This window comes from Corythoichthys intestinalis, chromosome 13, assembly GCF_030265065.1.
Source record: "Corythoichthys intestinalis isolate RoL2023-P3 chromosome 13, ASM3026506v1, whole genome shotgun sequence".
In the NCBI taxonomy this organism is placed as follows: Eukaryota; Metazoa; Chordata; class Actinopteri; order Syngnathiformes; family Syngnathidae; genus Corythoichthys; species Corythoichthys intestinalis.
The window spans coordinates 10,214,283-10,228,542 of record NC_080407.1 but is presented as its reverse complement, the minus strand read 5'-3'; the positions used below and the strand labels follow the sequence as shown (position 1 = coordinate 10,228,542).

General features: G+C 40.6%; 1 protein-coding gene across 15 annotated transcripts in view; it reads right to left on the bottom strand.

Moving 5' to 3' along the window:
- The window catches only part of LOC130927752 (ELKS/Rab6-interacting/CAST family member 1-like), a 192,223-nt gene that overhangs the window by 153,023 nt on the left and 24,940 nt on the right, over positions 1–14,260 (bottom strand). For all 15 annotated transcript variants that reach the window (XR_009066509.1, XR_009066510.1, XR_009066511.1 and 12 more), the window contains exon 5: positions 201–457. Coding sequence is in view for 11 of the 15 variants with exons in the window: in XM_057853746.1 (XP_057709729.1) it covers positions 201–457 (257 nt within the window). In the remaining 4 variants the exon portion in view is untranslated. The remainder of the gene's footprint in view (positions 1–200; positions 458–14,260) is intronic.

The following is a 14,260-nucleotide window of genomic DNA, read 5'->3' as shown; positions in this document are numbered from 1 at the left end:
GCGATGAGGGAAAAGTTTACCCGGCTGCACAGCGACAACAACGTCATCTCTCAGTTATGTGTAAATAAATTGTTACTTTGTGATCAAAAGCTCTATTTGTCCTATTGTCTATGTTATTTTGTAAAAGGAAAACATTATTCAGATGTTTGGGATGTAACTAAAGTGAATGAGTTAAGTAAATCAGTTGACTATAAACTCACCTGGCATTTAAAGTGTGCTTCTGCGTGTCTATCCTTAGCTCCATCTCTTCCACAGTCTTCCTCAGGAGAAAGAGCTCCTTGACCTGCCGCTCGTATTCGCCATGGAGACGCAGGAAGTTCTCCTCGGTCATTTCCTGAGGGGAGATGGCCTGGGAACCCAGGCGGCCGGTTTCGGAGTAATCCGACTGGAAGAGCTGGTTGAGATCGCGTTGGATTCGGAGCTCATCTTGCAAGGCTTGGATGGTGCACTGGAGATGCTGTGAAAAGAGGTCGAATGTTTGAAATTAACTGCTTGATGAAGCATTGCGACCCTCTGTCTCTTTCCTCGGCGCTCTTGATCAACCAATATATTCATTGACGAAAATACGCCTTCATTTCCAACAGATACAATCGCTTTTGCATTCAGCTGAGAGCACACGTTCCTGTTCGTTAGGAGACATACGCTCAGAGAAGCGAGGACTTCCCGTGCTACACAATTCCGGCATAATTTACCGGCGCCAGTCGCACGAGTGCTCTTGTCAAGCATACAAAAACACATGGGAATTACTCGGGGTTACCAAACAGACTCGCACGAATGCAGATCGTGTCAGTGAACGCCATGCCAACTTTGTAAGATTCAAAAAGGATTCGGCTGATAAGAATGCACATGCAGCACACACGCTTTTGCCGGCTCTCCCGTCGACACGCGCAGCTGGAATGTGCAGCTGAGAAATGCCAGACCACTTGAGAGACGCAGGAGAGGGAAATAATTGAGGCGTCCATTAGGCAGCATTTAAAAACACTAATGGGAATACAGCAGATTAGACGCAGCAGTAGGGTCATTCGGCTGGAAAAACGAGCAAGGGTCAGAAAATACATTTTTCTTCTGTTATTCTGATGTCATTGCTCACCTTTGAACCCATCAATGCCTGATTCAATTCCAATATTTAACACCCGGATTGTACAAACATTAGCAGGTAAAGAAATCTGACCTTTAAACCAGACTGTCGTAATCGCGCCAGCCGCTCTAACGACCCGGGCCGGCGGGACCCCGATATCCTGGCCAAGAGGCCAAACTCCGCGCATTCACCTTAGTCTTAACCCTTTGTACTGACTTCATTTTGAAAGCTTTAAAGGAGACTCACCGAAAACAAGTTGACAATTTATTCAGGTCGACAGCGATCAAACAGAAACAGACTCAGGCGAGTGAGGCAAGGTCACCCTATCACACGTCAAGAAAAAGTTCCCGAGAAAAATGACAACGCTTAGTTCAACATTCAGTCTTTTGAAGGCTCTCACAGGCCGGGCTGTGGGCAGGAAGAAGGTTGTGTTTGGGATTATTGTCTGTTTCTGGATTGGACAGGAGTATTCGGGAGTTACTGTTGTCAGGGCAATGAGGGTTGTGGAGGGCTGTGGATCTTGGAGTCTTATCAGTCGTGTTATCAGTTGGATATCGGGCGTTCTCCAGTGTGCCTTGTGTTGAGACAGGGCGTCCCGCCATTTGTTCTGGACAGTCCGGGAGAACTGATTGCAAGAGTTAGTGGTGCAGACATGGGCTTGTCAGCGTCAATCTTGCTCAGTCAGTTGCATGACGCACACGTTGAGCTTCCGTGATAAGAAGGTGTTATGTATAGAGCTGTCCCGACTAGTCGACGTTGTCGACGTCATCGATGACGTAAATGCGTCGACGGGCAAAACATACCGTCGACGGGTAATGACGGCTTTAAAAAAAAAAAAAACATGCGGATAAAGTTTAGAATGGCGGGCGCTCGCGATACAAGCGGTTATTACTGGCACCCCCAAGGGTGCCGCTGTTATTTCAACGTGACCGGCGTTGTCAGATTGAGCAAAGAGGAAGAAAGTGGGCGAGCGGGCGAGAGAGAGGGAGCGAGATCGGTGAGTTGGAAAAGTGCGCGGATAGCGCCGAGTTGACTGGCTTCATCCCTCACGTTTTTGTTTTGGTCAATAAAAGTATCCTTAAAGAGCCATCCGATGCCTCTCGGTGTTTTTATGCAGGCAGCCACCTTCCAGAGGAGGAAATCGGACGAACCCAGACGAACCGACGACAACGAGCCAAGTGAATCGCCGGTGAGGAGTTAAAAACACCGCAAATTTCCAAAAAGGGCAGAGTTGGTAACACGTGAAAGCGGCATAAAGCCAAAAAAGCGGACCAGAATAGCCAGAGCCTGGAATTATTTCAAGGAAAATATGGAGGGTGCCACTTTGTGTACTCTTTGCTAAGCTGAGCTCGCATACCACGGTAGCACGTCGGCTATGAACGAACACTTGAAGCGCCGTCACCCAAGTGTAATTTTTGAAGACAACAACAAAACAACAAGCTAGCGGATTGTAAGTCCATCCAACTTTCTAACGATTTTTTAAATGGAACTTGCCTTTATGTGCGTCGTATCAACGTGCATTTTTATTTAATAAAATAATTAATATAATTATATATTTTTTAAAATTATTGTTAAATTTATTAGGATCATGGAAGCTCCCACTTGCGGAAAATATATACACATATCCTGTATATACATAATATAATAAAAATATATATGAAAACACCACTGGCCTGCTTACTTTAATCCATGACTGCACTGATGTTAGTTATTTAATATTATAAAGTTTTACATTTTGTAGTATACTATAAAATTAATACTATATATTTATTTTTTGTTACTGTGGGTATGTGTGCCTTTCATTTAAAATAATTGTGGTAATATTTCAGTGTGCCCTCTACTTTATTTATTTCAGGTTAAAATAAACAAAAGTTGAACAGTTTTTCCCATCCCCAAAAATGCGGAATGCACACCAGAAAAAGCATCTGAACTCACACAAAGTATTCTGAAAATGGTTTTCCGGGACATTGCAATTCATTTTAACATTTAGAAATATACAGACAATGGCATACCACAAAAAGAGTAAGAATTGTTTTGACTCCTGTTAAAGAGGTGAAGTCAGTGTTTCCGTTTACATTTTTATGCTCTAGTTAATGCCAGCAGCATTTGACCTAATTGTTTGTGATTTATTTATTTATTTATTTATACGTTAATAAAGAATTTAGGTGTTCCAAAATGTTTTTTGTGAATTATTAAGCTTGAACAAAAAAATCATTATTACAGTAGTAAAAAAAAAAAAAATTCATTAGATTAGTCGACTAATCGTAAAAATAGTCGGCTGACTAATCGGGAGGAAATTAGTCGTTTGGGACAGCCCTAGTTATGTATCTTTTATGCTAGATGTGGACAGAAAAGAAAAAATGACGTGACATTTCAAGGAAAGATTGTGCCGATGGTGGAGGCAGACAAACTGCAGCTTTGGGAAGATGTAAAAAGGTTGTCCGCCCGATTGCCTGCGTGAGCGGTCCACTGTCAAAGCCAAGGCACCCCTGCCCTGCAAACACTCAAGATGCTAATTGGAGCAATCCAACACTGTGGTTTTGCAAGTGTGAATGGGAATGACTAATGAGGACCTCACAAAAGAAATGCTGACTAGGGTCAGATGACCGTTCTTTGGATACAAAAGGGATTTGTATCACCCTTGGTAGTTCTAGTGATGATGCTAACAGTGTTCGCAGGTTTACTGATGTAACACTGACAAAGCGGGACAATTGTTGGCAATATTTGGCATGCTTTCGCTGAAAAAATAACGTGGCTTATCAATTTGATTAGGGTCTAAAATCTTTAAAAGACATCTTAATTGATTTGGCGTCCTGCTTTCCGCTGAAAACATTTTTAAACACATTAAACAGACTGGTCTTTCCTCGCCTCCCACTGTATTAAAAGTCAAAGCCAAACGCTACATACACATTTGTCATATTTCTTTGTCTTAGCTCTTCATATCTCCAGTGCTCTTTACTGTGCGCCACCCACGGCATCGCTCTGCGCCCTCCTATTTGAGAAGTACTGATTTAGGCTGTCAATTAATCAGGTTACTATTTCTTAGAAATGTAGCCTTGATGCTATTACATCATCCTACCAATGTTGAGACCAAACCTACGTCCTTCCTTGTGATACTAGTTTAGATACTATATAGAATATAAGTCACAGGCACGGCCAACATATGAAAAAAGTGTGACTTACAGTGGGGTAAATAAGTATTTAGTCAACCACCAATTGTGCAAGTTCTCCTACTTAAAAAGATTACAGAGGCCTGTAATTGTCAACATGGGTAAACCTCAACCATGAGTGATAGAATGTGAAAAAAAAACTGAAAAAAAAAACAGTAAATCACATTGTTTGATTATTCAAGATTTATTTCCAAATTAGAGTGGAAAATAAGTATTTGGTCACCTAGAAACAAGCAAGATTTCTAGCTGACAAAAAGGTATAACTTCTTCTAACGAGGTCTAACAAGGTCTAACGAGGCTCCACTCGTTACCTGTTTTAATTCCACCTGTTTTAACTCATTATCGGTATAAAAGACACCTGTCCACCTGTCAGTCACACTCCAAACTCTACTATGGCCAAGACCAAAGAGCTGTCGAAGGACACCAGAGACAAAATTGTAGACCTGCACCAGGCTGGGAAGACTGAATCTGCAATAGGTAAAACGCTTGGTGTAAAGAAATCAACTGTGGGAGCAATTTTTAGAAAATGAAAGACATACAAGATCACTGATAATCTCCCTCGATCTGGGGCTCCATCCAAGATCTCGCCCCGTGGCATCAAAATGATAACAAGAACGGTGAGCAAAAATCCCAGAACCACACAGGGGGGCCTAGTAAATGACCTACAGAGAGCTGGGACCACAGTAACAAAGGCTACTATCAGTAACACAATGCGCCGCCAGGGATTCAAATCCTGCACAGCCAGACGTGCCCCCCTGCTGAAGAAAGTACATGTCCAGGCCTGCCTGCGGTTCACTAGAGAGCATTTGGATGATCCAGAAGAGGACTGGGAGAATGTGTTATGGTCAGATGAAACCAAAATAGAACTTTTTGGGAGAAACACAGGTTCTCGTGTTTGGAGGAGAAAGAATATTGAATTGCATCCGAAGAACACCATACCCACTGTGAAGCATGGGGGTGGAAACATCATGCTTTGGGGCTGTTTTCCTGCAAAGGGACCAGGACAACTGATCTGTGTAAAGGAAAGAATGAATTGGGCCATGTATTGAGAGATTTTGAGTGAATCTCCTTCCTTCAGCATGACAATGATTCCAAACACACCACCAGGGCAACAAAGGATTGGCTTCGTAAGAAGCATTTCAAGGTCCTGGAGTGGCCTAGCCAGTCTCCAGATCTCAACCCCATAGAAAATCTGTGGAGGGAGTTGAAAGCCCGTGTTGCCCAACGACAGCCCCAAAACATCACTGCTCTAGAGGAGATCTGCATGGAGGAATGGGCCAAAATACCAGCAACAGTGTGTGAAAAGTAAGAGTGTGACAATATCTCGATACAGCGATATATCGCGATATTTTGCAACCCGATCGGTTATCGATATGCTCCCGCCAAGCATCGATACTTTTATTTGACATATTGGCCATAAAATGGAGTATGGATGCTGTAAACTGCTCAATGTTCGTTGAGCAATTCCTTGGCGGTCCACTAGGGGCGCTTAACAGTGGCGGTGAAGGTAAAGTGCGCACAAGTCGCCTAGAGAAGAAGAGCGGTCCCAAGTGGGTTGAAAAAAAAATAAAGCTTCGTGAGAACGGTGGAGGAAAAAGTGAGGAAAATATTGCTGAAAATCACACATGTGGACACACTTTGGATTTTACACCAACAATAAAGGAAGTAAGGTGAACAAGGACTTTGCTGTATGCAAGAATTGTCTAATAAAATAAGGTTCACTGGCAGCTGGTGACTAATTGAACACCGGATTTCTGTGGCGCATCACTTGAGGTAGGAAACTTGCAATGTACTAGTAATTTATTTTTTCATTTAAATGTATTATTTTGATGACATATTTGAGAACTACTTTCCATCTAGTTTACTACACAAACTGTTATGACTGCCATTTTGATACAATAAGCTATAAAAACGGTTTGAATAGCTTCCAAGATATATAAGGTGACGTGCATGATAATTAATGTGTCCTACATATTAAAAACAGGTAATTATTGCATTTTTAATTTCTATTCATTCAATTCATATTTTTTTTAAATTCACTCAATACTTCCAACACACACAAAAATCAGAATTTCAACTCAAAAGCTATTGAGTAGCTAATGTTTTTTATTTATTTTGTTTTTAAGTTGAGGAAGAATGTAACTGACTGAGTCTGACGTCACAAATGCTGAAGCAGATGGTGGAAGTGCTCAAACCAATGCTTTTGACAACAGGTCATATACAAAGAAAAGACCCACCAATTTTATCATTGCCCCACTCAAAGCTCAACTGCTGACTGACACTTACAGCACTGTTAAAAATTTTCAAAAGATTGAAAACTTAAGAAATTAAGGGTGCCATTAATCATGATTTCGCCAAGAAATATCAGTGGTTGTGGTTTGTTTCCTCTATATGTGCAGGTACACAATTATCAGTAGATTTATATTTTACAGCAATGTTACACTGAAAAGGTGTCAATGTTTAATAAATGACTTAAACAGTATTTTTTCTATTTTGGAATATGTTTTTTTCGTTTCAACAGTTGTATCGTAGAATATCATCTATCAAATTTCTGACCAATATATCGATATTTGCTGTATCGTGATATCGTGAGATAATCGTTATCGTGAGCCTTGTATCGCGAATCGTATCGTATCGTGAGGTGCCTTGAGGTTCCCACTCCTAGTGAAAAGCTTGTGAAGAGTTACAGAAAACGTTTGGCCTCCGTTATTGCCAACAAAAGGTACATAAAAAAGTATTGAGATGAACGTTTAGTATTGACCAAATACTTATTTTCCAAAATTTCCACCATGATTTGCAAATAAATTCTTTAAAAATCAAACAATGTGATTTTCTGCTGTTTTTTTTCCCACATTCTGTCTCTCATGGTTGAGGTTTACCCATGTTGACAATTACAGGCCTCTCTAACATTTTCAAATGGGAGAACTTGCACAATTAGTGGTTGACTAAATACTTATTTGCCCCGCTGTATAGTCCATAAATACGATACATGGCAAAATTTAAAACGGAAAAGCAAAACACTAAGGGTGAAAAATGTGACGGTTTATCCCAATCCGCCTCTTTGTTGCCTCCAGCCACTGCTCATCTGTCCTTTAGCTTTAACCATCTCTGTTGCTATTCCTCCATTTCATCCCTCGCTCAGTAGCTGAGTCACTCTTACTCACACACAACATATATCTCTATATGTATGTACAAACCCACATATTCATCAGTGTTTCTGTGCAAAATAGCTGCCAATGTGTACGAAAAAAAAAAGCAGATAGAGGAAAATCATGTATCACATTCCTCTTGTTGCGTGCGCGACAAGTCGACATGACAAGAATAGGTATGGATAGGAGTCCAAACAAGTAAATACCGAATACAAAACAGCCAAAGGGCGCCTGGAGAGCAATGTTGACCCTAATCAGTCACATTGCGATGCAGCATCAGGGTCAGCGGTGGGTTCACAGGCAAGGGAAAACATGAGGAGAGGAGCCAGCTGTCACATGTATTTAACATGAGCACTTTCACATCATGTCAAAAAAAAAAAAAAAAAAAAGTGGGAATGCCTTCACACCGCCTTCATTCCTGTTCACAGTCGCTCCTTATATGGAGCGCCATGGCTACTGCCGGCTTTGGCACGCAAACGCGGCAACCTCGCAGGGGAAATGGAGAAAGTGAGAGGAGGAGGAGTAGGAAGGAGATGCTAAAGGAAAAGTCAAAGCCTCCACGCTTAACTATTTTGCTGCCATTGACAGTGATATGTGGACAAAGATAACCTATATACAAATAAAATGCTATTTTTAAATAGCAATAATATTTCGTAAATAATCATTGTTCCTTCTTCCTCTCCATCTTCTCTGTTGCCTCCACCTATTTACCTCTCTTACTCCCTCCATCCCTCCTAAATAAACATGCGGGTTTGAAGACCATCTGTTCGGCAAGAGCGTTCATGTGTGAAAAACACACAGCGAACACGCTTCAAAAGCCAGCGTTTTTAAAAGACCTCCTTCTCGCTTGTCGGCCACGAAAAGAGCACAAAACACACAGTTGAGGGGAAATAATGAGTCATAGGTTGATGAAAACAGCACGGGCCACAGAGGGCGAGCCCAATGAGCGATGACACCCTGAAGATTGTCGCTGTCTTTCTAGAGGTTGGCATGGTGCATCAAAGGCAGACGTGCCTTGAAGAAATGACTTTTTATAAACGGCTGAGTCAGCACGTCCTTCTTTCCAGGTCCGCCTGGAGACGCGTTCCCACTCTCGACGCCTTCGTACTCATGCACAACACTCACAGTGGTATGAAAAAGTATCTGAACCTTTTGGAATTTCTCACATTTCTGCATAAAATCACCATCAAATGTGATCTGATCTTTGTCAAAATCACACAGATGTAAAAACAGTGCCTGCTTTAACTAAAACCAACCAAATGTTTATAGGTTTTCATATGCTAATGAGCATAGCATGCAAACAATGACCGGAGGGGTGAAAAATACCGTAATTTCCCGAATATAAGGCGCACCCCAAATTTACTTGTAAAATCTAGGGGAAATTATTGTACCCATTTATAACGCGCACCCTAATTTTAGCACCAATAAATAGAAGAATACAAGAAAACAGAGCTCGTGTACAGGTACAGAAATGTCATTTTACTGACTGGTGAAACACAGCACAAGCATAGCACATTTGTAGTTCAAAACATTACCATAAAAAAAAAAAAAATAATAAATAAATAAATAAATGTCTTCAGAAAAAAAGACAAAAATATGAAGGGAAAAAAAAAAGTCTTTAGATACATATATAATATATATATTTGTGTCTCCATCAATGTACCCGTGTATAATGCGCACCCATGATTTTACAAGTTGATTTTGGGGGAAAAAAGTGCACGTTATATTCGGGAAATTACGGTAAGTAAGTGAAACCTCTGCCTAAAGAGACTTAAAAAGCAATTGAAACCAATTTTTACCAAACAATTTAAGTCGGGTGTGTGCCCAGTCACTAATGAGTGGTTTAAAGCTCCCCTGCCCACTATAAAAAACACACCAGGTAAGAATTGACTTGATGACAAGCATTGTCTGATGTGCATCATGGCTTGCGCAAAAGAGGCGTCTCTAAAACTGGGAAAGGATTCAAAACCATCTGTAAAAGTCTGGATGTTCCTCAATCGACAGTCAGAGAAGTTTTCTACAAATGCAGAGAGTTTGGCACTGTTGCTTCTCTCCCAAGGAGTGGCCGTCCACCAAAGATGACGCTAAGAGTTCAGCGCAGAATACTCAGAGAGGTAAAAAACAACCCTAGAGTGTCTGCTAAAGACTTACAGAAATCACTGCACAGTCCAAAATCTCTGGGCACACATCAACTATATGTAAAACTATTACTACTAATGATGTTAATGAGAGGACTCCATGAAGGAAGACACTGCTGTCTAAAAAAAAAAACAACAACAACATTGTTGCTCGTTTAATGTTAGCAAAAAAGCACTTGGACACTCCACAGAAGTTTTGGCAAAAATTTTGTGGACTAATGAAACCATAGTTGAATTGTTTGGGTGTAACACACAAAGTCATGGGTGGAGGAAAAATGGAACAGCTCACCAACATCAACACCTCATCCCCACCATGAAGCATGGTGGAGGGAGCATCATGATTTGGGGCTGTTTTGCTGCCTCACGGCTTGGACAACTTGCAGTCATTAATGGAAGAATGAATTCAAAGGTTTATCAGGATGTTTTGCAGGAAAACCTGAGGCAGTGTGTCAGACAGTTGAAGCTAAAAAGAGGATGGATGCTGCAACAAGAATATGATCCAAAACACAGAAGTAAATCAACTTCAGAATGGTTTCATAAGAACAAAGTACATGTTCCTGAGTGGCCAAGTCAAAGTCCAGACTTCAACCCCATTGAGATGCTGTGGCATGACATAAAGACAGCGATTCATGCCAGACATCCCAGAAATCTGACTGAACTACAGCTGTTGTGAAGAGAAGAATGGGCCAAGATTAATCCTGATCAATGTGCCGGACTGATCTGCAGCTACAGGAAGCGTCTAGTTGAAGTTATTGCTGCCAAAGGGGGGCCACAAAATATTTAATGTGATGGTTCACTTACTTATTTTTCCCCCTTCTTTCATTGTTTGCATACTACCCTCATTAAAATAAGAAAACCTATAAATATTTGGGCGGTTTTAGTTAAAGCAGACACTGTTTTTTCATCTATGTGATTTTGACACAGATCACATTTGATGGTGATTTTATGCAGAAATGTGAGAAATTCCAAAAAGGTTCAGATACTTTTTCATAGCACTGTACAGGAGTTTGTTAATATGTTAATCAATGTAACTGTAGTCTTAGTTGAGTAAAATTTACAGTAGCTACAGTGTATAGAAAATATTGACCAGTAGTCATCAATACCATCTATTTTCAGTTCTTCCCCAGCATTCATTTTTAATGCATAACATTTAAACTGACTCCCTCATTAGGTCAATCAATTATTTCTTCAATTCCATAAGCTGCTGCTCTCCTCGTCCATTTCACAACACTGCATTCTGTTTTTCCGCTTCAGGTCACTTCTTATTTGCCATGAATCCATCACACCTTCTATTTTCCATTCCTCGCCACCTTTTTTTCCCTTACAGTTTTTTTTCCTGTTTTGGCACTGAACATTGAACATTTAATTCAGCCTTATTCTGTTGAAGGCCGCGTCTCGACACCGGCTTTGTGTTAATGAATTAGAAAAACTCAGTTCAAAGCCTAATGTAATAACATTAAGTGCTGAGCGGCAGATAATAAGCCTTAATGAGTCAGCACGCGATGCGTTCAGGCAACTCTTCCCCAATATGTTTTGTCCCCTTTAGATCGACCTAACGGTGCTAATCCATCATTTATTCAAAGCCATCCAATACTTTTAAAGTATCTTGGATGGAGGGAAAAAATCTGCACTGCAGATGGTGAGGTTCCAGTGCCAAAAATCCATTTACGTATTAAACAGAAGTCCTGATTTAAATCAAGACGTACACACAAGCGCAAAATCATCCTCGTGCAGATAGTACACAAGAAGCCCAATTGTACTGCGGCACACTAACACAGACTGACACAGACCCACAACCCTGCAAACAAAACAGAGTAGAAACAACACACGCAAATGAATAAATGTAAGGAAAATTGCATGCAAATATTTTTCTATTATGATACAGCGAGGAAAATAAGTATTTCAACACCTGAGAAATCAATGTTAATATTTGTTACAGTAGCAGAGGTCAAATGTTTTCTGTAACACTAACCACTAGAGGTCAGTGTATCCACCCAAATCAATAAAAACTAAATGCAAACACTTTCAAAGCAAACCATTACAACGCCATTCTAATTAAAAGGATACTCGAAGCAGCACAATTTGATTTGAAGCTTTTTTCTCATCTAATTACTGGAGTTAAATGATTAATCGTTGCGGTAATAAACAACATGTATTATTTTTGCAAATGGATATTAGGAGGTTATTTGCCCGTAGCAAGGAGGAATGAGAAAGGTAAGCTAGGTAACCCACCTAGGCAACATCAACCACTTAAAGCAGACATGTCCAAAGTCCGGCCCGGGAGCCAAATGCAGCCCGTGGTCAAATTTCATCCGGCCCCCAACCTCTGTCATAAAATCAATAACGTCTGGCCCGCACACAGACTTAATAAATTGGTCAGCAGTACTGCAACCAGCATATGAAGTAGCTTACACACGAAATGGTGCTCCTCATTTACCCACTAAAAGGCAGCAGCACTTTAACCCTTTATTGCCAAATGTATCACATTTGATACACCTAAAATTTCACGATTTTGAGACTAATTTAGAATTTTGCCATTTCTTTTTGAGAAAAAAAAAAAAAAAAAAAACGATGGATGCAAGTCAACACATGCATTTGCAGGTTCTATGAGGAATTTAAAAAAAACATGATTTAGCATGAGTTATAGATATTAGAGCGCTTATTACACATATTCATTTTGACTTTTATTTTTACGAATTAGAAAAAAATGGTCATTAGGACCTTATTTTTCAAATTTTGGGATTCTCTGATAATTGCTTCATGTTGCAGGTATTGAAGGGCTAAGCAACATTACCCCGTGTGACCCATTACTTCCATTTTCTAAAATGGCGACAATCAACAACAACAAAAAAGTTGACTGTGACGGCCGACGCGTCAAGGATAGGTGGAAATTGGACTATTTCTTCACTAAAATACGCAACAACTGTGTCTGGCTCATTTGCAAAGAGACAGTCGCTGTTTTCAAAGAGTTCGATGTGACGCGATATTACCAAACAAAACACGCTGACATGTACGGCAAGATTACAGGGAAGATTCGCAGCAAGAAATTGAAGCAACTTGAAGCTAGTTTAATTTCACAGCAGCAGTATTTCGCAAGAGCCCGAGAGTCGAAAGAGAACGCCACAAAGGCTAGTTGTAAGATTGTTGAAATTATTCAATTTAAAAAAATAATAAAGTAAATGTGACACACTGAATGCCTTGCTAAAATTTGCTTAAATATATTGTTCTACGTAAAGGACGTCAGCCAAGGTCGACCCCCCACATTTTTACCGCACCAAATCTGGCCCCCTTTGCAAAAAGTTTGGACACCCCTGACTTAAAGTCACAACCTACCAGTAAATAAAAAAATGATCAATTGCATAACAGTTACAGTAATAATATCCCCATTTCGGTCCAGACCAAGCAGAGATGGAAGTTGATTAGCATTTTGATTTTGAATACTGATGGCAGAAAAACAAACAAACAAACAAAAAAACGTCACTGTTTTACAGAAACGTACACGTATTTTGGTTTGATTATACAGTTGGGCAGATAAGTATTTAGTCAACCACCAATTGTGCAAGTTCACCTACTTGAAAAGATTCGAGAGGCCTGTAATTGTCAACATGGGTAAACCTCAACCATGAGACCGAATGTGGAAAAAAAACTTGAAAATCACATTGTTTGATTTTTAAAGAATTTATTTGCAAATCATGGTGGAAAATAAGTATTTGGTCAATACCAAAAGTTCATCTCAATACTTTGTTATGTACCCTTTGTTGGCAATAATGGAGGCCAAACGTTTTCTGTAACTCTTCACAAGCTTTTCACACACTGTTGCTGGTATTTTGGCCCATTCCTCCATGCAGATCTTTTTTTCACGGACCGGTGTTTTGACAAATTTTGCAACCCATCAAAAATTGCAACTATGTGGTTCTGCGCATGTGCGCAACGTTAAACATAGCCGCAAAATGCGCAAATGCAGTGATTCCAAAATAAACACTACACAAACTTTCTTGAAAGAAAGGAATATTAACTTACGTTTGATCATGAAAGGGCTTGTAGAAAAGTTCTCCACAGATACATCCTGCCATGTTAGCTGCACACAAAAACTGCACACCGCTCTCACCATTAACGACTTCGCCTTGTCGTTAAGCATTAATTAAGAAGCCCGCTGCACAAACATACGATGTTGGAAATTGCAGCAAGGTTTTCAATGTTCTCGTAGCGATGTCAGGATATTCCGGAATGACTTTAATCCAGAAGCTCGGGAGAGTTGTTGTCTCAAATGTACGATAAATAAGGTCGCCGTCATTCGCAATATCTACAAGTTGATCCTCCTGTTGCACAGACATGCTCAAATCACTCGGTTTATTCACAAACGCGTCACGAATCCACTCCTTCGCCGTTCGTGGGTCTTCGAGGTTGTAGGCTCGTCAGGTGCCAATTTCGCCGTAAAAATATCTCCAAAGATGTCTGTTTTCCAGTCATCTTCGCTCGTGTGGGGGCTAATTATTTCCGGGAATAAATGTGCTGCGCCCGCGGCCCAGTATGCGGTCGTTATTAAATTATTATTTCTGTGCGGCCCGGTAGCAAATGCGCACCGGAACCGGTCCGCGGCCCAGCAGATGGGGACCCCTGGACTAGAGTGTAGTTTTGAGCATGGACTACGGTTTTGAAGTTAACGGTTTCACTTGCTCGTTGTTTTCTCCTCGGATCTACGTGATTCAGAAGAATGACCCATTT